Below are 20,786 nucleotides of genomic sequence, written 5' to 3' on the forward strand. Positions count from 1 at the left end.
TTCGCACATCAGTCCGCTACTGACACCATCTAACAGGCCAACAGGGCGCCCCACGCCGACTTTTACCATTGTAGGATGGCCACACCAGTGCCACAACTTGCTAGACACCACCTCGGTGCCATCCGGATCTTGGCATCTCAGCGCCTTGTGGTGTCTTCTATTCCGAAAATATTGTTGCGCTGCCATTGGCCCCATTCGCACATCGGTCCGCTACTGACGCCATCTCACAGGCCAAAGGGGCGCCCCACGCCGACTTTCAACATTGTAGGATGGCCACACCAGTGCGGCAACTTACTAGACACCACCTCGGTGCCATCCGGATCTTGGCGCGTTGTGCTGCCTTCGGCCTATTCGCACATCGGTCCGCTACTGACGCAAACTCACAGGCCAACGGGGCGCCCCACGCCGACTCTCAGCATTGTAGGATGGCCACACCAGTGCTGCAACTTGCTGGACACCACCTCGGTGCCATCCGGATCTTGGCGCGTTGTGTTGCCTTCGGCCTATTCGCACATCGGTCCGCTACTGACGCCGCCTCACGTGCCAACGTATTTTCTCCGCATTTTATACCCTATGCCGCATAACAGGTCATGTGACTTGTTTATAAAACTTTTCATTGGTTCATTTTACTTTTGGTTTCCTAATGATGGAAGGCTTGATCATATGACCTAAAAACAACACTTTTCATTGGATGAAAACTTTTTTTTTCCCCAAACGATGAAAGCCCCACCTTGTTTCTGGATGTTTCAGACTGAAGCTGGCGTCAGCATGAGAGCACCACCATCTCGTAGCTCCGTCGTGGTCATTCCGCGAGCAATCATGGCAGCCGCTCCCCACCAGAAGCCTACAGGAGTCGGGGCCCCCCAAAACTTTTGATGAATCCTCAAGGCGGAGGGGACGCTTTCGAGAATGGGGTCCAAGACCTAGCAGACAAGCGTCCGATTTCCAAGGTGTCCCAGGGCCATTTCAGTGGACCAGGCCCAAAAAGGAAACAGCCTGCCGCCATTTTGAGAGTCCTGTGACAGCCGCCTATCGCTGCACCGCAAGAGTAGGCGCAACTCAGCTGAATTGCGGCTTTTGACACAGTGGACCAAAAACGGACGGAATGGCAACTGAAACGGTAAAGGGGCGCCCCACTACAACAGATGAGACTCCACCTGGAGAGGCCCGTTCACGCCGCCTCCCCCGGGGCGCCCCACGCCGTTATTCGGAGCAGCATTGTAGGATACCAAAACCAGTGCGGCAACTTACTGGACATCACCTTGGTGCCATCGTTCTGCTGCCTTGGAACTATTCGCACAACAGTTTGCTACTGATGACCCACCCCCCGCGACGCCCCACGCCAGAAATCTGGACGTTGTGCTGCGTTGGGACTATTCGCACAGCCGACCGCTACTTCGTTGTTTTTCCCTAAAAATGTTTATATGTTATTACTGTTTTTGTTTTCTTGTATATATTTATAAGTTATTAAAGTTTTATAATCTTACTACTTTGTCGGAGTGCTATATATTTTTAATGTGACACATAATTGTAAAAACTTTGATGTACAAAGAGTCATCCCTGGAATCTTCCGCTTCAGGCTCGGTCCCCTCCCCAATCACAATACAGGATGGTTTTCAGATAATAGGAACGCGTCTGCTGTGACGGATCTCATCGAGTGTGGGCCTTGATCTACTATAACTCCTTTGAAGAGGGGTGATTCTTTACAGCTGGGGCCATAAACACTGGGACCGGCCTGGACAATCGGACACAGAGGAAAAGGAGTGTCAGAGGGTGCGGTAGTGAATAGGGCGAAAGGGAGGTGTCGGGCGGGCACAGGGTGTGATTCTCAGGGAAGAGCAGCGCAGATGGGGGGAGATTTATTACCGATGCATAAGACAGAGAGCGGGGGTGACCACTGCCTGGGGGAGATGCTTGCGAGGGTGGGGAGCCATGCTAAGGATCGACAGCGTGCACAGAGTGGGTCTGGTCAAGGCATCTAAAATGGCTGCCGTGCACGACAAAAGTGTGGCATTTGAAAAAAGGCAAGATGGCGCAGACAATGTTTTTCAACACTTCCTGATTTCCTTCGAATCGAACGTTAACAGACGTTGGGGCATATTACCAAAGTTAAGCGATATTTATCCCTAACGATGCTTAGCAACGATTTTTTTACCGCTAAGCATCGTCAGAAATTATCGCAGATAAACCTTGCTATTATCAAGGTTTATCGCAAATACGATAAAAAACGACCGCAATGCATTAATATCGCTGAAAACTCAGCGATATTCATGCATTACCGAGCTAATGCTCTTAGCCATGTTATCCACCTCCCATTGGATAACATGGCTAAGAACTGCTCAGGGCAGGTGCTAGCTTTTGGAGATATTCGCGCTTATCGCGAATATTTCCAAAAGTTGATAATAGGAGATAGCGATGTTAGCGACTGTTTCCAGTCGCTAACATCTTGGCATGCCCACTTTGCATGTCATTAGTGATAAATATCACTCACATGCAAAGTGGGGCCCAAGATGGTCGCTATCTCCTACTAGCCGTCGCTAACTGGTGTTAGCAACAGCTAGGTAATACAGATATAATTTTATCTCCGCGAAGCGGAGCGCTGTTACAGATATATATCTTGTTTTTGAACGTTAATTTCTCAAAATCCACTGAAGCACATATATTGAGACCTAGCAAAGGCACATCGAGCTACCAGTCCCTACAATTTTGCCAAGTTTCGTGCAAATCCATTCAGCCGTTCGATTATTATTATTATTTTTTTTTTGCCCCGCGGGGCCCTTTTAAAACCTCCACATCAAACCTAAGAGGTCAAGGAGGATCTACTATGCCCCCTTATGGTCATTTGCCCCTTCGCTTTGGCCTCCTCTTGTCTCTCGATCCTACCGAGAGACAAGATGGCGGCCGCTACGGACTGTTTGCAATGTTTACAGACGCCGGAGAACCAATCAGCTTCGCAAACCTCCGTTACGCGAAGCGGAGCGCTGTTACAGATATATATCTTTTTTTGAACGTTAATTTCTCAAAATCCACTGGAGCACATATATTGAGACCTAGCAAAGGCACATCGGGCTACCAGTCCCTAATATTTTACCAAGTTTCGTGCAAATCCATTCAGCCGTTCGATTATTATTATTATTTTTTTTTTTTGCCCCGCGGGGCCCTTTTAAAACCTCCACATCAAACCTAGGGGGTCAGCGAGGATCTACTATGCCCCCTTATGGTCATTTGCCCCTTCGCTTTGGCCTCCTCTTGTCTCTCGATCCTACCGAGAGACAAGATGGCGGCCGCTACGGACTGTTTGGAATGTTCACAGACGCCGGAGAACCAATCAGCTTCGCTTCACAAAGCTCCGTACCGCGAAAAGTCCGCGAACCGGAGCGCTGCCCGGTCCGCTGTTACAGATATATATCTTTTTTTGAACGTTAATTTCTCAAAATCCACTGGAGCACATATATTGAGACCTAGCAAAGGCACATCGGGCTACCAGTCCCTACAATTTTGCCAAGTTTCGTGCAAATCCATTCAGCCGTTCGGGCTAAAAGTGAGGCCAACCGCCCTATGGAAAACTCAATGTTAAAAACACGTTTTGGGACCCCCCTTTTTTCTCGGCCCCCCCTTGACAAACCCCCCCCAAATTTTCAAGGGCTGCTCAGAAACAAAATGTGCCATTTTCCTGAAAATTGCAGCCAATTCCGTCCTCAAACTCCAAAGTTATTAGACATAGAATTTTCAAAAATCCCATAGAGAAAAAATCCTAACTATATATACCTACTGGCGACCGCCAGTAGGTAATATAAATATATATATATCTATATATCTATATATATATATCCTGCACTCTCCACCCCACGTTTGTAGATTTTCCTCAAAAACGGGCACACAAACCATCAAATAGGTGCTGCCAAAACTCTTTATTTTTCCATTTAGCAGCAGTTATATATATATTCTCTCCTTATTTGCATAACTTATGCGTCACTCTATGCCTGCATGGGAATGGTTTTGACTTATACTGGGTGCTCCCTTGTGTCTGGACAAAGCTAAACCTCTCCGAAGAGCTGTAATGACAGCGAAACACGTGTCAGGGGTGGCTTTTATTCATTTCAGGTTGGCTTGGATGGTATTTTACCAATCCAAAGCTGTAATATTCTGTCTGGAGTGGTAAATGGCTTTAGTCATTTTACAGCTCGGCGTGGATAGCACTGTGCTAATTCTATGCTTAAAGACTTTGCTGTATAAATGGCAAAATACTTTGTCCATTTCTATCTCCGCGTGGATAGCACTGTGCTAATCCTATGCTTAAAAACTTTGATAGAAAAGCAGACATTTGAGGTGAGCAAATTTAGAGTCACGCTGGTGTTGAGGGTGCTCTATACAGGAGCTGCCTTCCAACTAAACTTGGGAACTACCCAGAGTTCTCTCCTTTTTTTTTGCATAATTTATGCGTCACTCTATGCCTGCAAGGGAATTGTTTTGACTTATACTGGGTGCTCCCTTGTGTCTGGACAAAGCTAAACCTCTCTGAAGAGCTGTAATGACAGCAAAACATGTGTCAGGGGTTGCTTTTATTCATTGCAGGTTGGCTTGGATGGTATTTTACCAATCCAAAGCTGTAATATTGTGCCTAGAGTGGTAAATGGCATTTGTCATTTTACAGCTCGGCGTGGATAGCACTGTGCTAATTCTATGCTTAAAGACTTTGCTGTATAAATGGCAAAAGACTTTGTCCATTTCTATCTCGGCGTGGATAGCACTGTGCTAATCCTATGCTTAAAAACTTTGATAGAAAAGCAGACATTTGAAGTGAGCAAATTTAGAGTGTCGCTGGTGTTGAGGGTGCTCTATACAGGAGCTGCCTTCCACCTAAACTTGGGAACTACCCAGAGTTCTCTCCTTCTTTTTTGCATAATTTATGCGTCACTCTATGCCTGCAAGGGAATTGTTTTGATATATATATATATATATATATATATATATATATATATATATATATATATATATAATAAATTCACTGAAAAAAACATAGGTTTCAGGGGCGTTATAGTTAGCTGGACATTTCACTCGTACAAAACCATAGAAATTCTCCCGTTATAGTTAGTTCAGCTAACTATAACTTGCGCGCCCGCAATGCACTGCTGATGACGTCACATATTACAACACTCATGACATGGTCAGTGACATCACTCATGACATCACTGATGACATCTCAAATGACATCACTGATGACATCACTGATGACATCATCCAGTGAATGTGTGTTTTTCTGAAAATTAAATATGTTTTATATATGTATATCTCTAGGTCGATGGAAGAATAAATGGGTATATAAGTGTTTAAATGGACAAATTTTTTTTTAATTGATTCTATAACTGTCTGATTAAGTGTATCTTAGTAATTACATGGGTTAGTGAGAAATGTTTAAATATGTAAATATCTGTATCAGTCTCTCACTTTGTTTATACATGGCTGCATGGGTTGCTGAGTAGCTACAGGAGTGTCTATATAGGTAATTAGTTGTTTTTTTGCGTATCCGTATGAGTGTCTGTATGGTTTGGTGGGGGGCATTACGTAGTGCAAAGATGCATGAATGTGTGACTCACTCTTGGTATGTGTTGAAGACAGCATGTGTGCAGGACTGTATGGGTGGATGAGTGTGTGTATGGGTGTGTTAGTGAGTGAATGACTGTCTCAATAGTGTATTTATGAGTAACTACATATGTTTTAAACTAGTATATGTGAGTATTGGTGTATATAACTGAGTATATGTGAGACTGAGAGATTGGAAGAGTTCCTGTATACATTAGTATGTGTTTCTATAAGTGATTGTTTAAGAGAGTAAGTTTGTGTAAGTTTCTGTAGCAGTAAGTGTGGTAGTGTGTGTGTATATAACTGTATATGCAATTTAATGGATGTTTGATACTTTGCATGTGTGACTGTGTGTGAGTAACTCTATGGATGAGTGTCGGTGTGTGATAGGATGTATAGGTGTATGAGTACATATGATGAGTGAGTACCTGTATGAGTGACTGTATAGGACTGTTGATAAATGAGTGCATGTGTGTGTAGATCTTGGAATTACTGAATGGGTGTGTTGTAAGTGGTATTGGTATGTCCATTGTTTTGAAAATGTTAGTTTCTATTTTTGAGTGTGTGTATCAAAGGTTAAATTGGGACGAGAGGAGGTCTGCCACTCTATCACAAGGATGATGTAATCAGTGAGTTCATCAGTGATGTCATTTGAGATGTCACAAGTGATGCCATCAGTGGTCACTGACCATGTCATGAGTGATGTAATATGTGACGTCATCAGCTGTGCATTGCGGGTGCGCGAGTTATAGTTAGCTGAACTAGGTGCTTCCAGTAAGCGCCACTGCGCTGCTTTGCAGAGAGGTTGTCCAGGCCTTTCTACTTGTCATTTGAGAAGTCATCAGTGATGTCATTAGTGATGTCACTGAACATGTCATGAATGATGTAATATGTGACGTCATCAGCAGTGCATTGCAGGGGCGCGAGTTATAGTTAGCTCAACTAACTATAACAGGGGAATTTCTATGGTTTTGTGTGAGTGAAATGTCCAACTAACTATAACATCCCTGAAACCTATGATTTTGTTCAGTTAATTTCTAAGGTTTTTTAAATGCTTATTTCTAACTATAACGTCCCTGAAACCTATGTTTTTTTAGTGAATTTCAAAGGTGTTTTAAATGCTAATTTGGAACTATAACATCCCTGAAACCTATGTTTTTTTTCTAGTGAATTTCAATGTTTTTTTAAATGCTAATTTCGAATTATAATGTTCATTAAACCTATAGTTTTTTCAGTGATTTAAAATTATCACTTCATTGTCAACCTAGTAAAACAGCCAATATCTCCAGTTTTCCAGCAATAGCTTCTACAAAAAAGAATTGATCACAAATGAAAACAACTAATAGTGATAATATACAGAGTAGACAAAATGTATCTTGCAAGTCCAAACGAACACTGAATGGCAGTCTACACTGCGGACAGCAGTGCTCACAATTTGAACTATAATGTCCCTGAAACCTACATATTTCAACAGTGTATTTCATAAACGTTTCATCTTTTGTTCAATCCACCTACACTGCAAACAGCAGGGGTCACAGTTCACAATGAGTCGCAATAGCAGATGACGCTGTCCAATAGGCAAGAGACATTGCTCTCAGTGCGCCCCCCCGAGACCAAGCATAATCGCTGACTGCGCACATGCTGAATGCTTCCGATGCTCCTACGTCAGTGGAGCACAACTCGTGCACCATTTCTGATACAATATTTTGTGAATGATTTCACATCTACTGTCCTACCTCAGTGTATCACAAGTCATGAACCCTTTACAATAGAATCTTTTCTCTATGATTTCTTATCTGGTACCCGTACCTTAGTGCAGCACAAATTATTGACCCTTTATGATTGAATCTCTGTGTCTGATCCAATGATTACTGTTGTACTTGTTGCCACCACCAACCGTTCACGGAGGGTTGGCTTACAATCACCCCACATGCATCCACCACAGACGTCACTGGACATGTGACCCTGTTAATAAAAAGGAGTTGAGCGCATGTGCCCGTATCCAGTTCCACTATCTATCTGTGTCTGTGTGTTCATTATGTGTGCAACATTCTGCCCCTAGGCCCTACCACACTACAGTGTGCTCTGGACAGCGCATGCAACCATCTTACCTGTGACAATGGGGGAAAACTTTAGTTATGTAACTTTGTCTCGGTCATTGTACAAGTACGTACATAGAGACTGCATCATTAGAGTACTGCAAGGAGAGTGTATCCTGAATGTATAAGTGCGTGAGGATCGTCGGAGTGATTGTATAAGTACATATGTTGGCGCAGCCTAACTCCAACAACGACCTTCTCTCTAATTGGCTGCCCTCCATGTGCCAAACACTGAAACTTCAACTTTCCATGGGCCGGTATTGCTGCAACACTCCACTGAATGTGCAATAAACATTCATATCCACACAGATGTCTCATGTCCACCATCTTTCTTGTGTGGAACTATGGATGAATGTAGGGTCCGTGATTCCCCGTACCTTCCATGTTGGCCATGTTGTGGGACTTGGCTCACAGAGTGACACTTTGGCTTTTGCAACCCCGGTGACGGTAGCACTGCAACACGGACGCCCGCATCCAGTGTTTTCAGATTTTTTCACCTTTCTATAGCCCAAAGCCAACTAAAAAGTAGCCCAAACTAGCCCAATTTTGCTACTTTAGGAAAGGAGGGGCAAGGACAGCATCAAGCAGGTGGTGAATGCATTGGAATTGATGTTGAAGCAGTATGCCAAGTAAATATTTGTCTAATAAAGCGCTTTAACATACTACTTTGCTGGAGCATTCTATATATTTATAATCTGGCAAATAGCACAAACCAAAACTTTACAACACAACTGGAAAAATATAGCCCAATTGTGCGTGATCTAGCCCAACCTGGCAACACTGATACCACAGCCACTCCCTCACGGCTGGTATTCACCACACCCATACACCACAGGCATCACAGGATACGTGACCTTGCTAAAATAAAAGACCGTACGCACGTGCTCTCTGCGCCATTTTAGAGTTTAGAGTATGTGGCCTCACTTCTTACTGAGTTAGTAGCACCGCAAGCACTGAGCGGGTGTACAACCTGCGATGATGAAAGGTGCACTAGTATGTCCTCTGCCATGGCCATATCAAGACTCAGTAGCAAATGTGAGACTTGTTAGCTTGCATGATGTGGAAGGTGCCCTGACCGTGAAAAGTTGAGCAGTGAGGCCTTGGTGCGCAGCGTTGGGCAGATACCTCTGGGCGGCGGGAGAGGATGGGGTACAGCACCCTGAATGCAGAAAGACGGCAGAGCGATTTAGGCATAAACACTCGTATATACTCTGCCTCAGCATCGGATTAGTAACAGGAGCACTGCTGCAATGCCTGAGGAGACGGTGCTAACTTCCAACTATGGGCTCTCACAGCTCGTGGCTGCCTCGCGTCGCTTTGGGAATGTCATGTTTTGAATGTGAAAAGGTTGGAAGGTAGAAGTTAACGGGGGTTGTCATTCTTCCTTTATACTTGCTGCTTACAAAACATGTTCTGAGGATTAAACCACATCAAGAGAATTACTGTCTCTGTCTTTTCATTCCTGCATACTAGTCTATCCTACAATTACTAATTCTGTACTATCTTTCAGATGTGGGAGCTTGAGGGTGCACTATGTTCCGGCAAGTGTTTGGAGACCCACCGGTGACACAAAGGTGAGCTGCGAAGATGTTCTCCAGAGTCACTCTCTCACCCTTTCTCTCTCTCTCTCTCTCTCTCTCTCTCTCTCTCTCTCTCTCTCTCTCCTTTGATGGACACATGACGCACAATCTGATCTTGCATTTTATCTAACAGGCTCTGATTCACAAATTGACGTCCCCCCCCAACACCACCAGAGCTGAACACGTGTAGAACCAGCTATGATGCGTGGCCATTTTGGCAATCAACGCCTACACTTAATTGTGAGCTCTGTTCACCGCGTGTACTGAGGCTGAGGAGTCTCCTTCAGCATGTGGTCGACTCTCTTTCGACACACGTCAGTGGTGGAAGGTGAGCAAAGAGGCTTGTTTGCGCAGCAGCAGACACTCACCTCCAACCAGTGGGAGTGGATGGGGTGCAGCAGCCTGAATGCGCAGCGGCAGGCAGTCAGCTCTGGATAGTGAGAGTGCATGGGGTGCAGCAGCCTGGGTGCGCAGCGACTGTTATACACCTCTGGGCAGTGCAAGTGTATGGGCTACACCAGACTGGGGACCATAATATCAAGAACGGCAATAACAATATCACCGCTTTAGCGGCGATAAGTGGATTGATAATATGCCCTTGAGAATACTCATAGAAGCCCAGGTTCTGGTGTGAAGGACATCAAACCTGGGCTTCTATGGGAATTCATAAGGGCATATTATCTAGCCCCTTATCGCCACTTTTGCGGCAGTTTCCTGCCACTAAATCGGCGATAGTGTTATTGCCGTACTTGATAATATGGCCCTAGGTGTGCAGCGGCTGTTAGACACCTCTCTGCAGTGGAAATAGATGGGATGCAGCAGCCTGGGTGCCCAAAGCAGAATCAGTGAATTACCCGTGTGCAGTTGTATATAGTCTGCAATTACCAATTCTATACTATCTTTCAGATAACTAAACTTGAGGGTGCAGTATGTCCCGGCACGTGGTTGGAGACACACCGGTGGCACAAAGGTGAGCTGCGAAGATTTTCTCCAGTGTTAACACTCCCTCTCTATCTCTTCCTTTCTCTCTCTCTCACACTTTCTTTCTCTCTCTGTCTCTTCCTCTCTCTCTCATTTTTTCTATCTCTCACTTCCTCTCTTTCTTTCTTCCTCTCTCTCACACTATTTTTCTCTCTTCCTTGTATCTCACTCTTTCTTTCTTTCTTAATCTTTCTCTCTTTATATATCCCTTCCTCTCTCTCACTCTTTCTCCCTCTCTCTTCCTCTCTCTCTTCCTCTCTCTCACACTGTTTCACTCTTTCTCTCTCTCTCTTCCTCTCCTTCTCTCTCTGTCTTACCTCTCTCTCTTTCTCTCTTATCTCTCACACTGTTTCTCTTTCTGTCTTCCTTGTATCTTTCTCTTTCTCTATCGAACTCTTTCTCTGTCGTACTCTTTCTTTCTGTCTTCCTCTGTCTTTCTCTTTCGCTCTCTCTCTTCCTCTCTCTGTCACTCTTTCTCTCTCTTCCTCTCTTTCACACTGTTTCTCTTTATATCTTCCTTGTATGTAACTCTTCCTCTTTTTCTCTCTCCTTTGCTGGACGCATAACACACCATCTTATTTTTCTTTTTCTCTTTCTCTTGCAGGCTGTGATTCACAAATTGGTGAGGGATGACATGCCAGGGCTAAACATAGTTTTATTTGTTGTTGTTTTGTTTTAATAAAATGGTTTACACACATCGTTTTATGTGTTGTTGTTTTGTTTTAATAAAATGTTTTATATGTAAATCCATACATGACTACGATTCTTATTTGTCGAACCTCACAAGCATATCTTTTATTGAAACTGCAACACCAGATGATTTGTTAGGCTCCACATTTAAAAACGTTCCTGTCACATTTGTTGGTGGGGGGTGAGCGGGGATGGCGGACAAGGAGCTGCTGCTGGGAGATGTCGGAGAAGTGTTGGGTGTCCAACCTACATCACCGTTGCCTCCATTGCATCTCTTCTCAGAGACCTGCAAGCCGGCAGGCTGCTCGTAAAAATGCAGGCCCGAGAAGTCGCTCCGGAAGAGCTGCGAGCCCACCGGCGGTTCGCAGAGGGAGACTTGCGAGCCTAAGAAGGTTGTTAACGGTATGCTGGTGATGTGGGAAGAGGGTGCGTTACCTGCTGATGTGGGGAGAGGCAGAATGAAAGGGGTATCTCTCACAGACAGAGCTCCGGTATGTTTCAGAAATGCCTCGAACAGATGCCAGCTGACAGACTGAATCACAAAATGGCTTTTCAATATTCATATAGTGAGACATATGAACAGTTCGTACCCAGGCAGAGGGACAACTCCGGCCCGTCCCCTCAACTCACAAAGTCAGAACTACGAGCCGTCCGCACCCAAAGGAACAGCAGCGTAGTAGCTCGCAGAGATACAGGCACAGCACCGTACTAGTTTGCAAAGGTAGAGAGCTGCGAGCCAACGGACTGGCTTCTAAAGACATACCTCCGAAGTAGTGATATTGAGCAGAGGGAACATGAAAAGGTTATCTTCCTAGTGGTGTCCTGGAGTGGAAGTCGTGCTGCCTGGCGCTCACCTATTTCTCCTTTATTGTTAATAAATCTTAATCCTTTACTGCGTCCAAATCAACATTACACAGAGCTCCGCTATATTAAATTGCCATCGGAACCTTTCTATTATATTTTCACTCGATGCAAGGCACAAGATGGCTGCTAACACTTGCTGGTTTCAAGTGTTAGCAGCCAATCAGAGGAAACTTCCTGCTTTGAAAAGTTAGCAGCCAATCAGAGGCAAGCTCGTGCTCGCGAATAAGGCACCGACCAGAAATATATATATTTTTTCCCTTTAATATCTCAAGAACTACTGTACGGATTTACACCATTTCAACAAAACCGCGCTTTCTAGACCAAGACCTTTCTATCTGCCAAATTTGGCGTAATTCCGTTCAGCAGTTTGACCTGTAGCCTTGTCTACAGTTTCCTATGAAAAATTCATTGAGAAAACACGTTTTCACAGCGCCTTTTTCTCAGCCCCCCTTGACCACTCAATCCTAAACTTTCAAGATAGGAGCTGATCAAAAAAGAGAAACTTTTTGAAAAATGTCGTAAAAAATCGTCAAACGACGCCAAAGTTATAAGCAGATGGAGAGCTCAGGAAGGGGGACACGCAACCCCCCTCCCAACATGAGTGAAGCCCCGGGACTGCGGAGACCACAGCGGGCCCCCGCAACCACTGCAAGCCCACACAATTTTTTTTAAAGAAATGCCCCCATAACCTAGCCCACTCAGGGACCTCATTAATATGAAACGCGGGAACCCGCTACTCCAGCGCGATTCGTGCAGATTTTTTTTTTAAAGAAATACTTTTGTGGGCTTAGAGGGTCCTTCAGGGACCCCCTCAGTAGGCCTAGGGGGCCAGAGGGTTTCTTCCCTGCCCCTTCACTTGTTTTATACCTTTATTTCTCCTTTTTCAGGGGACTCGCTTTTACCGAGCCACAAGATGGATGGCAACACTTACTGGTTTGGCGTGTTGGCAGCCAATCACAGTGACGCTCGTGCACACCACTTAGGCTCCGCCCAGCTATCAAAACTTTTATTTTTCTAATTTCTCAGCAACTACTGAACGAATGTACACCATTTAAGAAAAAGGTTGCTTTCTGACGTACGCACTACCTTCATGCCAAATTTGGGGTAATTCCGTTCAGTAGTTTCGGCTGTAGCCTTGCACAAAGTTTCCTATGGAAAAATGATATTTTCACTCTTATTTTTTTAATTTCGCAAAAACTACTGAAGGGATTTACACCATTTGAAAAAAAGGTCGCTTTCTGAACCAAGCTCTACATTTCTGCCAAATTTGGGGTAATTCTGCTCAGCAGTTCGAGCTGTACCTCGTCGCAAAATTTCCTATGGAAAATAACATGGAGAAAACGACTTTTGGGACCCCCCTTTTTTCTCAGCCCCTGCTTGACGAATCACCCCCAAACTTTTAGGATAGGAGCTGACCTTGATAGACTTTTTTTGGGAGAATTTCAGGAAGATCCGTCAAACGACGCCAAAGTTATTAGCTAATCAAAATATGCTTTTCCTATGGAAACTAGGTTCTAACTATAACTGCCTACTGGCGACCGCTAGTAGGTAATAATATTTAACTGCTCCTACAAACGACTGATATCAATCTTGCCCCGCTACAAAAAAACATGATTGAGAAAACAGATGAGAACTGATGTCGAAGCATTGAGGTGGCCACTTTATCACTTCAGTACCATCACCACAGCTGCACTTCCAAAGTTGAGATGGAGCTCGTGCCATCTATCATCACCAGAAAGCTATGGCCAAAGTTTTAGACCTAGTCTGCACCTGGGATAGCTAAAGCTGAGGAATTGGAAGATAGATCAAGTATCCACCAGAAAGATTGTTACAGAAGGTAAATAACTTCCTTTTCGCGCATAAAGCATAACTGGCTATCAAAATTTAATTTTATGTAAAATGTCTGTCACTGTCAGATTATAGAAACCTGATGAGCAACACTTTTACTCAAAATGGGAGATTTCAATTTAAAAATGGGATATTTTATATGGAATGTTGCAAAGTTGATTCTGTACAGTCTGTCGTAAATTTGACTTGTGTGCTTTCTCTGAGATGGATTTGTAATGTGTTGCAGATTTGACATCTGTGCTTTCTCAGAGGTGATTTTGTTGGACTTCAGATTTTTCAGTGGTGTATAGAAATTCTACTGAAGAACCAGATTATCCTTACACTATTCAACTTTATTATGTCTTGGCCTATTTGGTCTCTTACCCTCACCCTTTACCAGCCAACCTGGCTTAGCTGAACACTCACCTTTTCTCAGTCAGGGCTGTCCGGCTGAAATGCAAGATCAGTTGGTGCAAAGGATCTGGCTTCTTCTCCATCTCCTCTTCTTCATCCTCTTCTTCTTGACCCGATCGCTAAAGGGGTACAGAAAGTTTAGGGAAAGGATAGTTGCCAGTAACAACAATGATCCTTTACTTTTATCCATATATTACATCTAAAAATTGATAACTCTATATTTGCACATTTGTGGCAGAAACACAACATCAAAAAGGTACTGTTTCCCTCCATATTGGCCTTTTGGAACCACTATGGTACTTCCCCTCTATGTGTTAATTTAGGAATAAAACCTACCTACAACTTGCACAAAACAAAGCAGAAGGACAGATCAGCAAAGTAACAGCATATAAGAACAAGTTACTTACCTTCGGTAATGCCTTATCTGGCAGAGACTCTATCTAGCCACAAATTCCTTACCTTAGAGTTATACCCAGGCGTCAGGCTGGATCTGGAATTGTTTTGGGGAACATTACCCCTGCATGCTAGTAGGTGGCATTGTTCAACTCCATGTGGCCTTGTCTGCATCGGAAGTGACGTGCGCTGTGCCTATGTAAGCACCAACCTAGCATGGTGTCACAGTTTGTTTTCGCGACTTTCTACAACAGAAAAGAGGAGCTATGAAGAGTACTGACCACTGGTATGTGAAAACTAGGGCCCTGAAAGGGGAAAAAGCTCTAAGTCTAAAAATCTGTTTGCAGAGCGGGGTGGATGGGTGGGTCATAAGGAATCTGCAGCTAGATAGAGTGTCTACCAGTTAAGGTGTTACCAAAGTAAACTAATTTGTTCATCTGATAGAGACTTTTAGCCGCAGATTCCTTATCTTAGAATAAATACCCAAGCAATACCTCCCCAAAAGAGAGTCTGCGGAACGATTTCACACTAGAAATTCCTGCAGGAACGAGCGGACAAATCGCCTGTCCCTATGGACCTGACTGTCCAGGCAGTAGAGCTTAGTAAACATGTGCTGAGATGCCCACGTTGCTGCCTGGCAGATGTCCAGGACATAAATCTGCATGCTAATGGAGTGGTCAGAGCTTTGGATATGGTGGAAAGAGCATGCACACCTTCAGGGAGTTGCTTCTAGGCCAATGTGTAGCAGATTTTGACACAAAGCACAATCCATCAGTAGATAGTCCATTTCTGTACTGACTTCCCTTTCTGGGCTCCGACATACCCCACAAAAAGTTGTTCATTCACCCAGAACTTTTTTGTGTGGTCAAGGTAGAAAGACAACACTCTTTTTGGGTCCAGACAGTGAAGTTGCTCCTCCTCCTTAGAGAGATGAGGCAGAGCATTACAGGTAGGCAGGGGAATGGACTGGCCTCCATGAAAGGGAATGATCACTTTCAGTTGGAAGGAGGCTTTAGTGCGTGGCCTAAACAAAAGAGAGGGATCATGTTCGGTAGGAAGGAATCTCTAGTGCGAAGGATCAGCTTGTCTGGAAAGATGTTAAGATACGGAGACTCAGATGACAAAGTCTGGAGCTCACTGCCCCTCCGGGAAGATGCAATTGCCTCTGGAAAGGCCATGTTGATAGTAAGGAACCTGATAGGACAGTTATGTAGCAACTCGAAAGGAGTGCACATCAGGAAAAATTGAACTCAATTTAGATATGACTGAGGCATGCTAAAGGGTTAAGGTGGGAACAAGTGTTGGAGAATGTAGAAAAGTAGGATCTGCTTCTTATGGTTACCCCCAATTTTTGCTTTTTGCACCCACTGTTTTGACTAGTCTGGCCGGGATCCTACTATTCAGGACCCCAACCTATCTGCTTTCTCCCTTAAATTCATATGTATGTACTTTGGTACAACTACAGATTGGATACTGGGGTACCCTTATCAGTCCCTAGTATATGGTGCACATGTACCAAGGGCATAGGTACCCCAGAGACCTCCCATGGGCTGAAGCATGTATTATGCCACCCATGAGAGGCCATGCAAAATGGAACCTCAGGTCTGCTACTGCAGCCTGCGTAAGCTGGCGCTTGCACCACTTAGAAGAGATAAAGGTTCAATATATATATATATATATATATATATATATATATATATATATATATATATATATATATATATATATATTTATATATCACTACACTTAAAACCCTATAGCAGGCCTTAACAATCCTGATGGCAGTGTGGGAGACCATTCTCCCGGGCTGTACGTGATATTACCAGACACATAGGTAGAGGTGCATTATAACCTCGCAGTAAATGCTATCTCCAAAACAACTGCAACGAAGTATGTCGTGTTTGGGGTCAAACACCTTAGAATCATACCACCACACCAGTAACTGGTGTGGGAGGTATGATTCCTCCCCTCAGAACCGAGGTTCTGGGGGTACCTAAGTCTACCGGTACCAACTTTCTCGAGCCTTACAGCACAAAATGGATGCTGCCAGCCACAGACACGAGTCTGCCCTCCTGCTTCTGAGCCAAGCTCGAGCAGAGGAAGGCAGCACAATAGGTATTCTGACACGGAGAGGGTGTGACCACCTCCCAGACAGGATTTAGTGTATTGGGGCTGGGTGGGTGCACTGTCTCAGTGCCAGAAAGTCTAGTTCCGGGGCACATTTGGTGTCCCTGTGCATAGTCCAGCTCAAACCAGTCCTGGAAGCCATTTGCTCCTGCTCTGGCGCGAAACTGGACAAAGGACATGGGCTTAGCCTCCCCTTGCCCTGTCCCTCCCCTAGGAGGGTCCCTAGAGTCTGTTCAACCCTTTCCAGTGGGTATAAAATGGGTTACCTGGCTACAGGACATTAGATTTTACTTGGACAAGATTCTGCAAGAAGATACCACTACACTTCAACTGCCTGGACACGCAGGACTTCGCTGGACCTCCCTTGAGCTCGACTTCGTCTCCCCTTGCTGTCCCTAGTCACGCCACTGTCCGTGATCCATACAGGCTCCGTGCAGGACCCTGTAGACCTCCAAGACAACAGAAGAATCTCCCTTGGGGTGAAGGAGTCACTCCCCTGCAAACGAGGCACCGTAAAGCATCTAACTGGTTTGCTGATCCTGAGCTCCTACAGACTCCGAGGCTCCAGAATCAAAAGAGGAGGGATTTTGAAGGTCTCAGAGGTCGAGCTGCCCTCTTACTGAGTTTGAGGCAGATATTCCTCGTGGGGACTGTATACCCGTACCCCTGTGCACCGCGTCCATTTGCAGCTGCACATTGGGCTATTTGTAACCCTGACTCCAGTGCATCTTTTCTGAGAAGGATTCCGGCATCCTCGCACTCTGTGCCCTGCTAGCTGGTATCCTGTGAAACCGCCTGAGGTCCCCTCGGGCCTCCGGTGCCTTCAGCCTATGGGTCCACTTGAGGGTCAACTTTGCTTTATTGGGCTCCCCTGGTTGCCCCAGGCCTCCCCTGACTCCCCTTGCTGCGGTGAGTCTCCTGGTCTCTGCTGGGCCAGATTGACGCCGCATTTGACCATCTACATTGTTTACCGCTGCCAAGACTTGTTGGTGCTCCAGCCGGACACAGACCCCTCAGCAATCGACATCTTTTGTGGGACAGTGCGTATCCGGCTCCTGGTCGTCCAAGACGTCTCCTGGTCCACAAAGCTAAAGAGTCAAGATCACTGTCAACACACCTGAAGCACCCGACATCGGTGAGCATTTGTCTACCGAGCCCCTGGTCACTCCAAAGTTATCCAGACTCTGTCCCCTCTAATTTCAGGTTCATCTGATCTAGAATCCACGTTCGGATTCCACCGGACACTTTTCGTACTTCCAGCAGCAGCATTTCTTTGTCAACATCCATGGAGAACGACAAGGGTTTCTGACGCCACTTCGTGCCTTTGCACCCGGCTCCTCTGGGATAGGTAACTCTGGTACAAAGGTATCCACGGGTGGGGTGGCTCTCCAAACTCTTAAGTTCCAAGGGTTGTCTTCGTAATCTGCTGAGAAGGGTCCTTAATCTTTAATTATCCACCCAACTTTCTTATTGAATTGTACAGAGCACACGGTCGTGCTCTCACTCTGCACCCGTCCTCCATGGGGTCCTTACTCTCTCATCTTGGGAGGTTCCTTGGGGTCCCAGCAATTCTACACCTTCTAGACTAGGTCTAGTCCAGAGTCGTGGTTCTTATACCACCTATTTAGAATATGGTTTGGTCTCCCCCTGGAGCCCACTGTGTATTGTGCTACTTACGTTTGATTCTTTGCAACTGTATTGTTTGATTTGTGTTCTATCCTTGTGTAGAGGATACTAGAGAGTGTTATAGATAATAAATACATATTTTTATAACTACTGTGTGGTTTCCCTTTCATTTAACCAATGTTAGAAGGTTGCATTCTGGTAAAAAAAAAGTGCTTAACATACCTTCAAGACTTAGCCTGAAGGCTGATCTCCATAGCTACCACTAGGATAGCTTTCAATAAAGGTTATCTTCAACCTAATCACCATAATCACCATAAGGGTTATTTGGACTGGTACAGGGTACCCACTTTAGTTAGTGGACAGCATATACCTGGCCAACTTCTCACTCTTTCAGAAACATATGTACAATAGGGAACTTAAAAAGGGATGGCTGAGCTGGCAACTGCAGCAATGCAGATTTTGGCAGAAAGATAGCCTTTCAAAGTGCCCAAAGCAGAGCCCTGCTTGACAAGAAAAAAAATAAACAGTAGGACATGAGAAAGAAGGACAGAAAGGGGGTCAAACTGTTTTCTGCACAGCATGCCACAAACTTTCCACAACGGTCAGAGTTTACCATCTTGGTGGAGGGAGGCCTGGCTGCCAAGATGGCATTGCAGACTATGGGGAGAAGGTCAAAAGCTGTCAACTTCACCACTCAATCTCCATGCATGAAGGTGGAGCATTGACAGGTTCGGTGAAGAACCCTCCCTGCTGCTGTGGCAGAAGATCCTCTTGAAGGGGCAGCCTTATTGGAGGAATGATGATCATGCTCAACAGTTTGGGAGACCAGACTCTCCGAGCCTAGTCCAGAGCCACAAGGTTGATTTGGAATGAGTCATTCCTGATATTCTTGAGAACTCTGGGCAGTAGTGGTATGGGTGGAAAGGCGTACAGGAGGCCTGAGCTCCAATCGGGCTGTAACAATGCCTCGGAATGAGAGCCACCTTGGAAACCCCAGCGTGCAGAACTGCTGACATTGCACGTTCTCAGAAGTGGCAAACAGAACTAACTAAGGTTTTCCCCACTGCTGAAAGAGACCTTGCGCTACCTCAGGATGAACACACTATTTGTGATCTGTTTGTGTATCTTCAGCTGAGTTTATTCACTTTGACATGAGGAGATCAAAACAGGTTTTTAACCAAATGGGAAATGCCCTGATGTTCCAGCCATGTCCAGAGACGCATCTGTCACTACTGCCAGATCTGGTTGGGGAAGGAAAAGGGGTCTGCCGCTGACCCAATAGCAGTTCAATAACAACTGCTGCAGATCTTTTGCAGTGGCCTCTGAGATCTGAACCATGTCAGAGAGATTCCCCTTATGTTGGGCCCACTGGAACTTCAGGTCCTACTACAGGGCCCGCATATGCCAATGGGTAAGTGTTGCAAACAGTATGCAGGAGGCCATGAGGGCCCAGCAGCCTCAGAGTCAGTTTTACTGAAATCTCGCATAGAGACTGAAACATCAGTATCATGTCCTGAATGTCCTGGACTTGCCGTTCCGAAGGATAAATCCAAAACTGCAATGTGTCCAGAACAACTCTGATGAAAGGTAGCATCTTAGAAGGGTTCAGGTGTGACTTGAGCACATTTATAGTGAACACCAGTGAATGCAGGAGGTCTGCTGTAGTCTGGAGGTGGGAGATAACTGCCAGGGACAAGCCTGCTTCAACAGCCAATCACGGAGACGGGAAGACTGGCACCCCTGATCTCTGTAGGTGAGCTGCAACCATCGCTATCACCTTGGCGAACACCTATGGGGAACTGGTAAGGCTAAAAGGGAGCACGGGGAACTGAAAGTACTTGTGGCCCACCATGAACCACAGGTAACATTTGTGGGCAAGCAGAACGGGGATGTGAAAGTAAGCGTCCTGCACATCGAACGCTACCATCCAGTCTCCCGGGTTGAGGGCAGACAGGACTTGGGCGAGCGTGAGCATTTGAATTTCTTCTTTTTATGAAGAATTTGAGAGGGCGCAGGTCTAGTATAGGAAAAAGTCTTCTGTCCTTCTTGGGCACCATAAAGAAACAACTTTATTGGCATTTTTATATTTCTCATTTATACAATACCAGGAGTATTACAGTAAAGTCCACATTTGTAAAGCGCACAATCACCCGTAAGGGTCTCTAGGCGCTGGGGGGCCGTCGGGAAGATTAAGCGAGCTATTGCCCAGAGTCACATGGTGCTGGGCTAACCTGCCGCCGGAGCCGGGGATCGAACCGTGGTCCCCAGATTCCAGCGTCAGTCGCCTTGGCAGCGGCGCCACACCTCTCCCCAGTCAGTCTCTTTATGTCACAGAATCTGTTGACAATCTACAATAGAACAATCTAATATACATTTCGATTTCATACACAGTCAATATTCCAGATTTGTACACTATTTCCATTATTTTCACTCCTTAGTACTTTCCCTTTTTCATTTGCTTTTCTTGTCATAAATTTTTTTAACAGATTTTATTAGCATATTTTCGATATTGCATCATTCCTTACGGATACATAAAAGCATTATCACACCATTCACTTTTAAAAATACAATTTAACAACTAAACAACCAAAATGCACTAGTA

The 20,786-nt window shown here is 45.1% G+C and overlaps 1 protein-coding gene across 1 annotated transcript in view; it reads right to left on the reverse strand.

Moving 5' to 3' along the window:
* The window catches only part of RYR1 (ryanodine receptor 1), a 1,073,089-nt gene that overhangs the window by 265,021 nt on the left and 787,282 nt on the right, over nt 1-20,786 (reverse strand). The window contains exon 76 of the mRNA XM_078661091.1: nt 14,051-14,157. Within this exon, the coding sequence (XP_078517217.1) occupies nt 14,051-14,157 (107 nt within the window). The remainder of the gene's footprint in view (nt 1-14,050; nt 14,158-20,786) is intronic.

Source organism: Lissotriton helveticus, chromosome 9, assembly GCF_964261635.1.
Source record: "Lissotriton helveticus chromosome 9, aLisHel1.1, whole genome shotgun sequence".
Taxonomy (NCBI): domain Eukaryota; kingdom Metazoa; phylum Chordata; class Amphibia; order Caudata; family Salamandridae; genus Lissotriton; species Lissotriton helveticus.